Source organism: Symphalangus syndactylus, chromosome 5 (genome assembly GCF_028878055.3).
Source record: "Symphalangus syndactylus isolate Jambi chromosome 5, NHGRI_mSymSyn1-v2.1_pri, whole genome shotgun sequence".
NCBI lineage: Eukaryota > Metazoa > Chordata > Mammalia > Primates > Hylobatidae > Symphalangus > Symphalangus syndactylus.
The window spans coordinates 75917289-75934391 of NC_072427.2; the positions used below are offsets into that span (position 1 = coordinate 75917289).

Below are 17103 nucleotides of genomic sequence, written 5' to 3' on the forward strand. Positions count from 1 at the left end.
GAAGGCAGAGATTATGCAAGTAAATTCTCTTAATATCATATCAGAGGGACCAAAAGTCTGGCCCCATCCAGGACGTACTCACGTGATCTTTCTTCTACAGAAGAGCTAGGAACCACAACACATTAGAGAGTCAAAATAAATCAGGGCCTGCCCAAAAAATAAATCATCTCATCATTTAATGGAAAGTTGATAGGGCTATAATTTCTAGGGATTTTAAAGAAACATTTAAAATAGTCAAGTGTCCAAGAACTTAAATGAAAAAAAACTCTTGTGATTGGCAGAGAAGCTTAAATTTTATCTAAATAGGAAAAGTTACCAAAAAAGGTAGCCAGCTAAGCTGTCTACAAAATCATTCATAGGACTACGCTTGCCATTTGGCTGCACTTTGGGCTTAATTTGTAAACAACTTCCAATCTACATTTCAGAAGAAACATTATTAATAAGATGTCCACCTTTGGGTACTGGGCCTGGGCTACAAGAGGGCAGAGTGACACTTTGAAATAGTATAGAACTCCACAATGTACAGACTTACCTCATCCCAATCGCATTACTTTGAGGCTGTGCCTCTACTGACTGAGAAGCTAATCACAGTACATTCACCCCTGCAGTGATTGGGTTTTTCCCATGGGCAGGGCTTCACTGGAGTCAAGCCAAGCTGATGTTTCACAAGCACAAAACTAGATCATGGTATTCCCCATTCAATGATTTGCTCCTCAGCTACGTTCTGTCCTTCAGTAACAGAATAGCCACACAGTTATCCTTCTGCCTGACAATACAGATGAAGAAATGCGAGTACTACTTCTCTGGGCCACCTAACAAGTATCAGGACAGAATTTTTTAATACGTAGTCTGATACTCTCTTCATGTTTTCAGACTTTTCTTGAAATTGTGTTATATCTAACTGCAGGATAGCTGCCTTTATTAAGAATTTAAAAATGAACCTCAGCCAGAAAAAAATATGGATTAAATTCCTTCTCACTCCATAACAGTTAGTATTCTTAAATGATATGACTTTAATTTTTAAAATATTTAGAGTTATAGCCTTCATTCTTTTTGTTTTTCTTTTTTGAGGCAGAGTCCCCCTCTGTCACCCAGGCTGAAGTACAGTGGCAGGATCATGGCTCACTGCAGCCTCGACCTCCTGAAGCTCAAGAGATCCTCCTGCCTCAGCCTTCCAAGTAGCTGGGACTACAGGCAGGCACCACCATGCCCAGCTAATTTTTGTGTTTTTAGTAGAGACAGGGTTTTATCGTGTTGCCCAGGCTGGTCTCAAACTCTTGGGTTCAAGTGATATGCTCCCCTTGGCCTCCCAAAGTGCTGGAATTACAGGCGTAAGCCCCACCATGTCTGGCCTATAGCCTTCATTCTTTTTCTACCTTCAATAGTAATAAAATTATTATTCTACATTTGCAATATATTTCACAGTTTACAACTGGTTCACTAACATATTTGACTGAATATCCTAGAAGTATCCTGAGAAGGGAGAGTCTCTCAATTTAACTGTATCTGAGCTCACAGGTGATGGGCCGACCTCTGCACTTAAATTATCTTTTCAGTGTACCAAAGGTACTCTGTGCTCTTACCTAACCATGTAGCCATGGATAAAAGAAATGATATTCAACTTTTTTTCTTCCTTATTTTCCTTCTGAGGAGGCTTTTTGGATGTTTTGTTCTCCTAATGACCCTGCCTCTGAAATTTTAACACCACAGATATACTATCTACCAATTTATGTATTTTATTTTATCAGTATTAGTCCATTCTCACACTACTATAAAGACATACCTGAGACTGGGTAATTTATAAAGAAAAGAGACTTATTTGGCTCACAGTTCTGAAGGCTGTACAGGAAGCATAGCAGCTTCTGCTTCTGGTGGAGGCGGGCAGTCTCAGGAAGCTTCCAATCATGGAACAAGGCAAACTATGTAAAAAACCTAACAATACATATGCTTCATAGTTGGTCTTAACAATAGTAAGCCCACTCCCGTTACCTAAATAATGTGTATTTAGGTAAGTATTTTTACTGAATTGAATGTTTAGATTAAACCAAAGCATCCTTATACATGAGAACCAAATATTATTTTTCTGTTTAATTTATAGGGAGAAACGTACATACTTGCTTTTAGGTCATTTTATTTTTAAGCACCAGAAATAATCAGATTGAAGTTGGTCCTCATGAGAGACTCTTGATGATGGGTGCAAAGGGATGTCTTAATATTCTTCAAAATTCTTTACAAACCAGCAGGACTTCATCCACTGAGAATGCCAGGTTTACTTACATTTCTTCTTTTAGTTTTACACCTTCCAAGTTTGTTGTTGACAATTTATAATTTGTGTTTCACTAATCTTCTCACTCCACCACTGAGCACTTGATGTAGCCCCTAAGACACAATCATTGGCCCTAGTTTCCATCTTCAAATCTTTATTTTTGTGTTAGAATAGAAATAACATTTTCTCAACACTTTTCCTATCCCTAACCCTGGTTTACACTCAACCACTATCTAACAATCATGATACAAAGTAAACCACAAATTATTTCATCTAGATTCTGTTGAAATATTTAAGTCTCACCAGCAATTGCAAAGTCAATTATTTTTATTATATTAAGTGCTTATTATATCATCTTTTGGGCCTAGGTTTTGTGAGAAAAAGTTCTATTTATTATGAATTTGAAACATTCAAGGATAAGCTAAAATACATAGTCATCCCCCTACCCAAAAGAACAGAAATTCCATGCTCTGGCATTACTGTGTGCTCAAATTATGGAAGAAATAGGTCAAGATGACCAGTGAGCTTGAGAAAGATAACATTTGTGAGAAGTAAATGTGTTACAGTCAGAGAAACTTTGATTCATGAAATGTTTTACAGTAACATAGAATGATCTGGTATTTTCCATGCATAAATAGGAACATTACTGCTGAAATATATTTCAGTAGTAATATATATTACATGTGATAAAGGGCTACAACAAATTTGGCATCATCTTTCTTGAAGGATAAACTGAATCATTAAGATTACATATGAATTTCTTATCTATGGACATAAACTTACCATAAACAACTGTTTTATTTGAAGTAGGACTGAGATTTGGAAGACCTAGATTCAAATTTTGTTGCTGAAACTCAGATGTGTGATCTGAAACAAGCAAATTTGTGTACCTGTCCTAGCTTTAATTTGCTTCTTTATAAAATGGGGGCAGTAATCTTGAAACTGGCAATTTAGTGTATGGTTTAAGTTACTTAACCAAAGTGAATGCATTTGATAAATAATAAGACATGCATTTAATATAAATATATATAGCATATTTAATGAGCAATAACTTTGGAAACTTAGCATATGTCTTTTGTTGAGAATAAATAAAAGAATGTTTAATCTTGCTGCTTCAAATTGCTTCTCAAATCTTGGTGTGGAAAACAAAACAAAGCCTTTATATTCAAGAAAAACTGTGAGCTATGAGGAGATTTAAGAAATTCAGAACAAGTTAAGTATAATCTCAGCTTATTTTTCACGCCAAGGAAAACAATTTTAAGATAGGTTATTAATTATGTCTTTCTTCTTTGTCAGTATCTCTCTTTGCTTTCTGTAGATTGACGATGAGAAAGAGAGAGAAAAGAAAGAAGCAGGAAGGAAGGGGAGGAGAGCGGAGCGGAGAGAAAGGGAGGGGAGAGAAAGGGAAGGGAAGGGAGAGGAAGGAAGGAAGGAAGGAAGGAAGGAAGGAAGGAAGGAAGGAAGGAAGGAAGGAAAGAGAGAAAGAAAGAAAGAAAGAAAGAAAGAAAGAAAGAAGAAAGAGAGAGAAAGAGAAAAAGAAAGAAGAAATAAAAGGAAAGAGAGGAAGAAGGGAAAGAACAAGAGAAAGAAGAAAGAAAGAAGAAAAAAGAAAGAAAGAAAAAAGAAAGAAAGAAAGAGATGGAGGGAGGGAGAGAGAGAGAGAGAAAGAGGGAGGGAGGGAAAGAAAGGAAGAAAGAAAGAAAGAAAGAAAGAAAGAAAGAAAGAAAGAAAGAAAGAAAGAAAGAGAAAGAAAGAAGAGAGAGAGAAAGAAAAAAGAAAGAGAGAGAGAAAGAGGAAAAGAAGAAATAAAAAGAAAGGAGAGGAAGAAGGGAAAGAACAAGAGAAAGAAGAAAGAAAGAAAAAAGAAAGAAAAGAAAGAAGAAAGAAAAGAAAGAAAAAGAAAGAAGAAAAGAAAGAAGAAAGAAAAGGAAAAAAGAGAAAAAGAAAGGAAGAAGGAAAGAAGGAAAGAGAAAGAAAAGAAAGAGAGAGGGAAAGGGAGGGAAAAAACGAACAAAGAAATAAATCACCAGTGGTTCTTTCGCTTCTCAATTGTCACCCTCCATCTACCCATATCTAAGGATTTCTAACCTCTTTTTTGCTTTACCATGAGCCAAGCAAAAATTTTAAAAGTTCTGAGATCAAGATTCTATGCAAAAGTCAATTTCATGTATGTAACATGTATGAAGAATTTAGCAAAGTAACAGCGAGACTAGAAAAAAATACTCTAGAATTATCAAGCTAGGGATTTACGGTTGTTCTTTCCATTGCATATCCAGAATCAATGCACATGAACATAAAATGTTGGTAAAATATGTTAAAAGCTATCAAGATACCTAGCAAAAAGACCTAGCCAATATTAAGTACTCAATAAATGTTAGTTTCTTGGGACCATTCCTTTTTAAATTGTTTGCTTGTTTGTTTAGTTTTTGTCAATGATCTGTAAAATTTTTGTGAATTCTCTTGCACAATTTACCACAGAAATGATCCTCCATGTTTATATATATCATCACTTTCTTGCCATTATGCACAAACTGTTACTCTTTTCCTCTACAAACTCCTCATGTCATTTTTTTACCTCTGTGTTTCTCATAGTGTAAATTATAGGATTTAACGTGGGAATGAGGACTGCAAACAACACAGTCACCAACTTGTCCACAGAGTAGATGACCACAGGACGCACGTAGGTGAATATGCAAGGCACAAAAAAGAGTACAACGACAGTAAAGTGGGAGCCACAGGTGGAGAGGGCTTTGCGCTGTCCTTCAGAGCTATGGGATTTCAGGGAGCTCAGAATGACTATGTAGGAGATGAGGAGCAGGGAAAAGATGAGCAAGCACATGGCTCCACTGTTGGCTGCCACCACCATCCCAAGACTGTAGGTGTCTCTGCAGGCAAGTTTCAACAATGGGAAGAGATCACACATAAAGTGGTCAATGACATTGGGACCACAGAAGGGCAAGTCGGTCATGAAAAGAATCTGCACAGTGGCAGGCAGGATGCCTCCAATCCAGGCTATCACCACCAGAAGGTGGCAGACCCCTTGTTGCATAATGGTTGTGTAGTGCAGGGGCTTGCAGATGGCCACGTAGCGGTCATAGGCCATGACAATAAGGAGGATGATCTCTGAGCCTCCCAGCAAGTGCTCCACAAAGAGCTGAGTCAGGCAGCCAGCCAAGGAAATGGTTCTCTGGTAGAGCAGGTCGGTGATCATTTTGGGTGTTGTGACAGAGGTGTAGGAGGCATCTATAAAGGATAAGTAAGTGAGAAAGAAGCACATGGGTGATGAAAGTGTGGGGCTAGAGGAGATGGTGATGACAATGAATAGACTGGACAGCACAGTAAATAGAAAAATAAATAAAAATACAATAAAGAGTATTTTCTGCAAGTGTGGATTCGGTGTGAGCCCCAAGAGAATGAATTCAGTCACATTGTTGGGAGGCATGAGGTGATCCATGCAGAGAGTAATACCTTCCAGGGGTCTGAATTACCTACAAGTGATAGATAAAGAAAGATTATTATTAATCATTAAAGGTTTACAGTCTGAATTTCACAGTATAGAGATAGGGTAGTTAACTGTGGAGCATGTCTTTGGCTTCCCTCACCCCACTAATTATTTAAATTATTCATTTTCACTTCCTCCATGATGCTTTCAGTCTCTTCATGTAAATACATCTAATATTATCACCTGTAAAACATCTATAAGGCAACGGTTTCCGTGTAATTTGCTGAGAACATACTTGACTATATACATGAGATCTGGATTCTTCCTCTTGTTCCAACTCCATTTGACTTTGCTAAGTTATTCCAGTGTCCCATGCTTTTGAGCCTTCCTCTACATCTGTGAGTTTACAAACTGTAGTTGTGAGATTGATTTTGTAAACTATAAAGTGCTGTACACAGGTAAGGATTATTCTCTCTTCCCACAGAATTTACATTTGAACCCACAGCTCTAACTGGGAGAAAGACATGGTCAAGAAATATCGATTGTAAGCAGGCAGATTAGGGAAACATAAGTTGTCAGAGACACACTCTCCCTAGCACCCACCATAACAAATATGCTATTCATATTGCTTTCCTCACTGTACCTATGCGGTGGTTGACATAATATCTTCAGTGCCTGGCACCTACCAGGCAATGAATACATGCTTGGTGAATGCCCCTACATCTTCCCTTCCTATGTCTCCATGTGTAAGGATGCATGTGTTTCCCCAGCCCATAAACCTAGGAATTTAAGTACTCTTATCCTCCCACTCTGTTTATCCATGCTCTGTACCTTATGAGAACATAAACTTTTGAAAGGAAGATGCATTCCAGTTTAAGTGTTTCTAGCATATATTACAGGATGAGGATGGAAGTATCAATTGCCTGTAGGAAAGACTGTGTTACTGGGTAATTTGGATCTTAATATAATTATAATTTTTTTTTTGACAAAGTCTCGCTGTGTTGCCCAGGCTGGAGTGCAGTGGTACAATCTTGGCTCACTGCAACCTTCACCTCCCCAGTTCAAGCAATTCTTCTGCCTCGGACTCCTGAGTATCTGGGATTACAGGTGCACACCACAATGCCCAGCTAATTTTTTGTATTTTTAGTAGAGACAGGGTTTCACCATGTGGCCAAGACTTGTCTCAAACTCCTGACCTCAGGTGATTCACCCACATCGGCCTCCCAAACTGTTGGGATTATAGGTGTGAGCCACCATGCCCAGTCATGCTCTTTAATTAATATTGTTTATTCTTCAAAATTATGTTCTACATACAATTTAACACAGTCTCAACTCAGTAAATTTAAAACTTCTATAGACTGGTATATATACATAAAAAAACTCTTGGAGAAGTTTTTCAGACAATAACATGTCAAAGACAAAGAACCCCTTATTTTCAAAGTTTTAAAAATAGAAACTCAATGTAGATAACAGAAATAGACTGCTAGATAAGACAAAGTACTATATAAATATATACACACACGTACACAAACACTGACATATAAAATCTACTAGTTACTATAAGTAAGTATCTATGACTTGCATATTCACTCATTCAGTGAATACTTATTGGACACTCTACATATTCATGTATGTTTGCCCATATAAAATCATAAACATGTTCCTGACAGAGCCGTTTTGTCAGCTCTCCGCTGACATTTTATTACCACATAACAACAATTCACCTACTCACAAGATGAATAATCCCTTCTACTACTTTATTTCTGCTACATACATTCTCATGCCTTTTTCTCCCACCCTTCCCTAAGATCTATCGTACATCACTCTTGCTTTGAGAAAACTGCATTATTAATAGAAAAGGAAAAATCATCCCAGTTTGGAAACATATATTTCTCAAAAATATGAAAACAAGGCTGAGTACAGTGGCTCACATCTGTAATCCCAACACTTTGAGAGGCTGAGGTGGGTGGCTCATGAGGTTAAGAGTTTGAGGCCAGCCTGGCCAACATGGTGAAACCCCATCTCTACCAAAAATACAAAAATTAGCCAGGCATGATGGCAGACGCCTGTAATCCCAGCTCGTTGGGAAGCTGAGGCAGGAGAATTGCTTAAACCCGGGAGGCAGAGGTTGCAGTGAGCCAAGGTCACGCCATTGCACTCCAGCCAGGGCAAGAGTGCGAGACTCCATCTCAAAAAAAAAAAAAAAGAAAGAAAGAAAACAGAAAACATAAATATAACAAAACGTATTTTGTGAAAAGTATTTTTCTTTTGAAAAATAAGTGGATAAAGGGGTTTGTTTTTTAATTGTCCAGGACAAAAATCGTGTACGTATGTGATAACAACGTGCAGCCGCTTCATCGTTTTCTCTTATTCTGAGGTCGACCAAGCAGATCTGATACAGTATGGTGTGCATAAAGTAAGAGAAGACACAATAAATGTGATCTAAAAATAAACATGGATAAATTAAAGTCAGCTTGTCTTTTTCCTTGGACTTCACAATATTTTTTCTAAGAATAAACCCTAAAAGAAAATGTTTTAAAAATGGAAAAATCATTCAGTACTAATATGCTCAACAAAATTATTAAAAGCTGCAGAAAATTAGAAACTACATGGAATGTCTCACATTAGAGAAGTGGGGAAGTAAAATATAGTGAGCCTCTCAGAATTATGTGTAATTTTTAACAATGTTCTTAAAATTTGTGTAATATCAAATGAAAATTTTGATGTTGTAATATTAAGTGGGGAAAATGTGGACACAAATTTGAATACATAATATAATCCTAATTAATTTGAATATATATCAACAGAAAAAAAGACCTTAAAATATTTTTACTTCTAAAGTGGTGGGATTATATTATAGTTCATTCTATCTTTCTTGATATTTTAAATGCAGAAGAAGAGAATTAAACCTTAGATTGATGGGGAAGAAAGGTGATTTTTAAGATCCATTTAATCCTGAGGTTCTATGTTTATATGATTTCTTAAAAAACAAATCTCACCTATTAACTTGTCTGTCATAGCTCCATGGCCAGAGCCCCAGGCAGCTGTTAGTTTATCAAGAAGTGAAGTTGTAAGATAGAAAATGCCAACTAGCTCAGCTCCAGTAGGTCTTTGTGGATTTATAAATGGCATCTTTGGATGGTACCTTTCTCTTGAGTCTTAGAAGTGCTACCACATATCCTCTTCGCAGGCAAATTCTGCAAAGTTTCTTAGTTGTGGTTAATTAGACCTCATGGGTATTTCACTATTATTAGCAGACCTTGCCTACAGCCCAATTAGTTCACGTTGCTTAACTGAATACGAGAGGAGAATGTTTGCAGCATTTATCTTTAATTTTAACTCCTTGCTTAGGTCTGCATGAAGATAAATCACTGTGTCAAAAACAAAGTTGACCACTTATAAATTTGGACATTTGATAATGTATCAAATAAACATAGTAAGGAGTCTGGATATTTGGTATTGTATAAATTAAACATTTGGGTGGTTAACCGACTTTTAAATTTTTCATTATAATATTTCCTTATTAACCTATCTTTCATAAATTTAATCTGTTATAATTTCAGATGTAAATTAAGTGATAATAATGACTCATTATAATAGCGGCACTTCACATCAATTATAGCTTACAGTACTTCAAAGTAGTTGTTTCTCATGCTAATTCTGGAATTAGATTATCATGACAATGATGAAAATGATTACATTCTTAAATTATATGCAGAGTAGTAAAATTCATTTATTTCAGTCATTTAAATTTAATCTAACAATATCCCTATGGCTTGGGAAAGATATAGGCATCAGTATTCCTTCTTTACAACATGGAAAACTAAATCAAGGAACTAGAACCTCATCTTCCAAGGCAAAATTAGAAGCCAAGCCTTCTAAATTCTGGGCCAGGATCCTTATTCTTAAATTATTGCCTTACAACTAATGTATCATGAAATTTTTATGTTGTTGCCAATTGTGAAGCATGTTAGAATTACCTACCAGTAGAAACATTTACCTAGTGTAGTGGCATGATAATATTTACAAAAGTAGGTGACAAAGAAAGTTTGAATGAGGGTTTGAAACTATCTAAAGAACTATAATAAACATGAATTTTGCTAAGGCGCCGTCTGTGAAAATGTCTTGAACTGTCTTTCAAGTCTGGAGTGAAAGCACAGAGCCAGATCAGAGAATTTGTATGTACTTACAAGGTCGTCATGCCCAACCTAATAAAATATTAAACTCCATTCATGATGGCCCATTAGGTAGCCATCCAGTCTCTACTTAAATAACTAAGAGTGGTGATAGATAGAGTTCTTTGGAATCCCTACACCTGTCTAGTCAAGCACCCAGGATCCCGGAGTAGAGTAGCATGGAGTGAAGAAAGGACAGTCTACAGAGTTAGGTCCCAGTCAAAGAGGGTTGAACATAAAGGTAACTTTTCAAAAGAGGAGTTCCTGGAGCTATAAGAAAAAGTCTGTTTCCAGAATACAAGTCCAAAAAGTGAGTGGGAAAAACTGAAGAGACAGCAAAACAGATTTTTCCAACTAGAAAGGTAAGCCAGAATAAGCAAAAAAATTACCTATGGATCAGATCACAGTTGGTAAGAAACCAGTGGAGTGTAAATTTAACATTTGACAGATCCATGTCAGGAGCTAATTAAACAAAAATAAGGTGTCTGACGGTGTTCTTATGGGCAGTTTAATGCACTTCAATAGACTCAAGAACACATTCTCAAAGTAACAAAACACTCAAGAGCAGAGCTCGTATTTTCTTAGTCCAATCTAAAATCCCTTTTATCCCAGGAGGACATCTAATAAGTTGTTTATTAAAAATTGAAAAGTTTAGAGTTGGATTCAGCTGCTGGCCTGTAGACACACAATCACTCAAAACCCTTCCAACTTTCCCTCTTCTAGTTGTAGAATAAAATATAGCAATATTTATCATAATAAATATCTTAGTATGGACATAATCACAGAACTTGTAAACACCTTCTAAATGTTCTAAGTAAACTACTTGTAGAAATAGGGAGAGCTATTTAAGGCCATGGAATGAATACAGTGGAACAGTAAGAAATAAACCCGTGTCTTCTGATCCTGAAGCTGGTGTTTCCATCTTGTTTCCACAATCATGATATGCTTGCTAAATATTGTCACATGGAAGAGTCTACTGATTTTTTAAATAAAACATATAACCATCAGTTCGGAGGCTGGATCTTTCTGACAAAAGAGGTAGCTATAAACATATCTATGAGATATATATTTGTATTTGGTAACAGGCTACATTTTTTAAAAGATCCAAAAGTTATTCATAACAAAATCTTGTAAGTAAGGTAAGTTGTTTAACTGAGAAATATTTTTCTTGGTCAACCATGAATGACTCCTGTTTTCTTTCCATATACTTCATGAGCCATCTCCTAAAGCATTTTTCAAAAAGGATTTCCTATTCTAGGAACTAAGCTGAAAGCCAGCTTTTTAATAGTGAAATTGTTTTATGGTTATATTTTACTATGTACTGCTGAAAAAAATTATTTATTGACACTAATAATTTTTAATCTAATAAATTTTCACTTTTTATGATATGTATCAAAAAGTACTTTTATATATCACACCATAATCAAATAGAAGTCTCGAGGAATTCTGCCTAATGAAAATATCACAGGATACAGAGTAAGAATATTTGGGCTCAAAGACAATATGCATCTTCTATAATTTAGTTATTTAATCTTGCTGATCCTCTGTTTCTTCTGTAAAATAACAAAACTAGATTTCAATTTTACATGGCTATTGTGACCAAGTAGGGACACTAAAAAGTTTTCATAGGTTTAAATGCAATTCATTTTTTGTTGAATTGTATTTAGTTTCTAGAATTGGACAGCCAACCATGTCCTCTTTGTGGCATTAAGGTGATTACAGCACGTGGCACCCGAACTATTAACTTCTGATCTAGGGCTAGCTTGTTGGCATCTTCTCTAAGGATTGCGGTAGCTGCCAATGCCCTGAGGAGCGCGGCCAACCTAAGGCCACCAAGTCCAGACTTTTGGATAAGTATGCTACTGGCCGATGCCAAGAGGCCAACAATTGAGTTAAGACACCGACTGCCATTTTGTTTATCCACATACAAAAAGAAGGGCTTTTTTACATCTGGTAACGGTAGTGCCAGGGCCTGGGGGAGAGCTTCCTTTACATCCTTGAAGGCCTTTTCCTGTTCCTTTTCCCATAGGAGGGACTCTCTTTTCCCACCTTTGGTAGCCTCATGTAAGGGCCTTATTATAGGGGAGAAGTTTGGAATCCAGATTCGGCAGAATCCCGCCACGCCTAGAAATTCCCTGACCTGCTGCGTTTAACGGCGGTGGGCAATGCACATACAGCCTCCTAGCATGCACTTTCAAGCCTGCGCTGGCCTTGGGATACCATGAATCCTAGATATCTAACTTCCCAAAGACAGACTTGCCTTGTCCTTGGACACTTTATAACCAGCTTCTCTGTTCCTTGGAGGCATTCCTCCCTCCTGAGGGCAGCGAGTAACAAACCATCAATGTATTGTAATAGCACACAATTGTCACTAGGTGGCGCAAAGCCTCAAGATCTGTAGCCAAATCCTCCTCAAAAATGGTAGGAGAATTCTTAAACCCTTGTGGCAGCCTTGTCCAGGTATATTGTGATTGCCCCCACTGGAAGGCAAATATAGCCTGACTTCCGGGAGAAAGCTTCAAACAAAAAAAGGCATTCTTTAAGTCCAGACATGTGAACCAAGTGGCATCAGCAGGAATCTGTCCCAGCATTGTGTATGGGTTGGGTACTATGGCATGGAGAGTGACAGTGGCCTCGTTTACCTCCCGGGTGTCCTGTCTTGGCCTGTATTCCCCATTTGGTTTGCACACGGACAGCAGAGGAGTATTCCATGAGGACTTGCATTTCACTATAATCTCATGTATATAAAGCCAATTTAGGTGCTTTGTTATTCCATCAATTGCCTCTGTGTGTAGTGGGTATTGACAGACTCACACTGGGGCAGCATGAGGGTTAAACTCTACTACCACTGGGGGTCTATTTGCAGCAAGTCCAGGGGGTTGTCCTCGGCACATACACCCAGTAACTTGAAAAGCATTCCCCATATAGTGTGTAGTTCTGGGTCTGGTAGCCTTCTGGCACACAGTTCATAGAGCTGCCATTCCTCAACTCTTGGGACAGTCAGGGTCAGTACCATTGCCTAAGATTTTCCAAACTCCAGAGTCATATTCCCTTTAGGTGTAAAGGAAATGTGTGCCTGTAGTTTCTGGAGTAAGTCTCTCTCCAACGAGGGCATTGAACGACTTGGCATATATAGAAACTCGTGCTTCTTGTCCCCCAGTAACACATCTCCTGAATTTGCAAAATGGTCTCTTTTCTTTGGCCCCAGGAGCCCCTACGATAGTAGCACAGTTCTTTGTAGGGGGGCTAATTGGGTGAGTTACCACAGAGAAATCGGCACCAGTATCGACCAAAAAATCCATTAATTGGCCCCTACTTCCATAGAGACCATAGGCTCCCCAGGCCTAAAAAGATGGAGCCCGGTCTGTCTCAGTCCTCAAAATTCTCAGCCCCTGCTAAGCCAATCAAATCAGGATCTGCCTTTGAGGCGCCATGACTAGCAACCAGATGTCGCACTCAGGTGTCAGACCATTGACCATCATTTTCATCCTTTTCCTTTTCGGAGCACTCATCTTTCCAGTAGCCCCTTTGCATGCACTTTACACATTGATTACTGTCCAATCAGGACTGGCTTTCCTCTCCCAGTCTTGTGTGCCCCCTTCCTCAGCCTCTGACTCGGCCACGCCTTCTAGCAAATCCAGGATTACTTTCTGCTAGTGTAGCAGCTATAAACTGAGCCATCTCTTTGTTCCTATTTCTGTTTTTTCTTTCTTCCTTTGGTTGGGCTTCCTGAGCCACTAATGCCTTGTAAAATCCCTCTAGGCAGGCCTGTAGCCACTTGGGGTGAGTTTGTACCACATTGAGCCTAGAGTCTATATAGGAGAACTGGTCTGGGTATCCTGGTTTTCCTCCAACTCCAGTGACCACATTGAACACACGGCCAATTATTTCCATGTCTATTGTACCTTCAGAGGGCCAACCCACATTGAAAGCAGGCCAGTCTATCTCACAGTATGTCCTTAACTTTTGAGCATCCAGTTTCATCCCATAAACACCTCTAAATCCTTTTTTAAAATTCTTTATCGTGCACTGCAAATGAGTTGGTTTCAATGCTTTCCCTCCCATTTCCTCCCTTGAGGCTCACTTTCACTCTCATTTTCACTCTCAGGTCCACCAGAATGGGTCCTATTACAGGAGTTTCCAATGCCGCTTAGCCAGGAACGTGCCTTCCCCATCACAGCCTGCTGCAGCTGCGAAGGTGGTCCTAAGGTCAGCCATATGCAGTGGTCTAGGTCTGATTTCTCCCGCAGTCGCCTCGGAGCACACAGCCCGTGCTAAGGGATCTGTGCCTCCCCATCTCATTCCCTGCACTGGCCTCTCCTGAGAACGTCTCTTTCACACACTTTCATACCCCTCCCCTGCCCCAGCACTCCTCATCAGACGAAATGAGCCTCTCTCATGTCCCGGGTAAGCCCAGTTAGGCTCCCACATTCACACACATAGACACACCACTTGTACCCCAGGACACCTCATCAGACTAAACGAGCCTCTCTCATGTCATGGGCAGGAGGTTCACATGCGCCCACACACTCCTAGTTCCTGTCTCCAGATTCAGTGAACCACTTTCACTTTACTAGTGGGGACATGAGGTTCATCCAAGTTGGCAAGCCACTCCTGCCAGCCCCAGCTGCGTCTGGGTTGGATTAGTGGCTGTTCCCCAAGAGATGATCAAGCTCCCCTTCATCCTTATGGGACAGGCTTCCTTGCCTTGGGCCCTTGCTCCTTACCATGGCTCTTGAAGTGCTGATATCATCCTGCAACCCCATCCCCAGTTCCGTTGCACTGCTGGGGGGGCCACTGGGATGCAGGGAGAGCCAGTCTCCATCCAGGTGAAGCTTCCCCGCAGTGTGCCTTGGATGCTGGGTCTCCCCTGGCCCCGGGGCTCTATTCTCACAGGCAAAGGAGACAGTAAATCTGTCGTCTCCAATCCCAGGCAAGCCCCCAGAAATGTTGCAGGATTTTTAAGGAATCAGAGAGACCAATGGGGTTCAGGAGGATATTTATTATTTAGGTGCATTTGTCCAGGTGGATTAACATCCAAAGGACTGAGCCCTGAACAAAGATTTAAGTTACCTTTTAAGCATTTTGTGGGGTGGGGGGAGATCTGTGGAGGGGGAAGCATACTACAGAAGTGAGAAACAAAGGCAGTTATTCAATCGATTGAGACATGCATTACATCATTTCTTACTTTTCAAGGAAAAACATGTTTTGTGACTTGAGTTTATCTGTGACCTTGCAGCTTCACATCTAGGGAAATAGGGTCTTCACAATGCCTGGGAAAGGAGGAGAGATAACGCTCACTAACCACAGAAAAACAGGCAGTTATATTTTAAAGGACTCCAGCTCTTTCTCTTATCAGGGGAATTGAGTTTTCTTACATACAACTGAGTTTCTGCTTACACACTCTTTAATTTCTTTTAATTCCTGTTCCAATAAGAAATAAAATAAATCATTGTATCAAAGAGACATCTACATCCCCATTTTTACTGCAGCACTATTCACAATAGCCAAAATTTGGAATCAACCTAATTGTCCAACAACAGATGGATGGATAAAGGAAATGTGGTATATATACCACATGGAATACTATTCAGCCATAAAAAATGAAATTTTGTCATTCATTACAACATAGATGGAACTGGAGGAAATTAAGTGAAATAAGCCAGGAACAGAAAGTTAAACTCCACATATTCTCACTCATATGTGGAAGCTAAAAAGAGCTGATCTCACAGGTGTCAAAGGTAGAACAGAGAATACTAAGGCTGGGAAGGGTAGGGGGAAGGGAGGGATAGCAGGATATTCACTAAAGGCTACAAAATTACAGATGGACAGGAGGAATAAATTCTAGTGTTCTATGCCACTGTAGGATGACTATAGTTAACAACAGTATATTATAGTTAACAACAGTGTATATATTGTATATTAATATGTATTGTATAGTACAATATATATTATATTACATAGTTCAAAATGGCCAGAAGGAGAATATTGACTGTTCCCAATACAAAGAAATGATAAATGTTTGAGATTATGGATATGTTAGTTACCCTGATCTAATCACCACACATTATATATATGGAAATGATACTTTGCACCCCATGAATATGTACAATTATTTCACAATTTAAAAATAAATTTTTTAAAAAAGAATTAGTTTCCTGAGTTCCAATCTGTTAGAATAATCCAAACCAAAGGTATTGTTCTGTTTGCTTAATTTATCCATATAATTGCTTCAATTAGCCCCATTGTTTTTCAAGTGAGAGATACTTTTTGAGAAACAAAGATGCTGAGAGATTATAACCAAATACATCCTTTGACTCTGTCTTCTAGGGTCTTAATATATACAGTAGTCCTCTCTTGTCTGAGGTTTTTGTTTTGGCTTCTTTGATTTGGTTTAGCTTTTTAGTTTAGGTTCTGCTTTTTTATTTTTTGTTGTTTTGAGACAGAGTCTCACTCACTCTGTCTCCTGAGCGGGAGTGCAATGGCATGATCTCAGCTCACTTCAGCCTCTACCAACCAGGCTCAGGTAATCCTCCCATCTCAACCTCCCAAGTAGCTGAGACTACAGGCATGCACCACCATGCCTGGATAATTTTTGAATTTTTTGTAGAAACCCACCTGCCTTGGCCTCCCAAAGTGCCACAATTACAGGCATGAGCCACTGTGCTCAGCGTTATCTGAGGTTTTGCTTTCCACAGTTTCAGTTATCTGTGGTCAACCATGGTCCAAAATATTAAATGAAATATTCCAGAAATTAACAATTCATAAGTTTTAAATTGCAGGCCAATCTGAGTATTATGTTAAGATCATAAATCACCCTACTCTCTCCTGCCCAGGAACTGAATCATCCCTTTGTCCAGCATATCCATGCTGTAGATGCCCCCTGCAGATTAGTCCTATAGTAGCCATCTGAGTTATCAGATTGACAGTTGCAAAATCACAGTGCCTGTGTTCAAGTAACTCTTATTTTACTTAATAATGGGCACAAATAGTGCGAGAGTATGATGCTGGCAATTTGGATATGCCAAAGAGAAGCCATAAAGTGCTTCCTTTAAGTGAAAAGAAGTTCTCAACTTAATAATAAAACAAATACTCTGCTGAAGTTGCTAAGATCTATGGTAAAAACAAATCTTATATTTGTAAAATTGTGATAGAGGAAAAAGAAATTTATGCTAGTTTTGCTGTCACACATCAAATTACCAAAGTTATGGCCATAGTGT

The 17103-nt window shown here is 38.7% G+C and overlaps 1 protein-coding gene across 1 annotated transcript; it reads right to left on the minus strand.

The window, feature by feature from the left end:
• Positions 1-4829: 4829 nt before the first annotated feature.
• LOC129481647 (olfactory receptor 4C3D-like) lies at positions 4830-5720 on the minus strand. Its single transcript, XM_055276744.2, has one exon. It carries the CDS (start codon positions 5718-5720, stop codon positions 4830-4832), a length of 891 nt encoding a protein of 296 aa, XP_055132719.2.
• Between the last annotated feature and the right edge of the window lie 11383 nt (positions 5721-17103).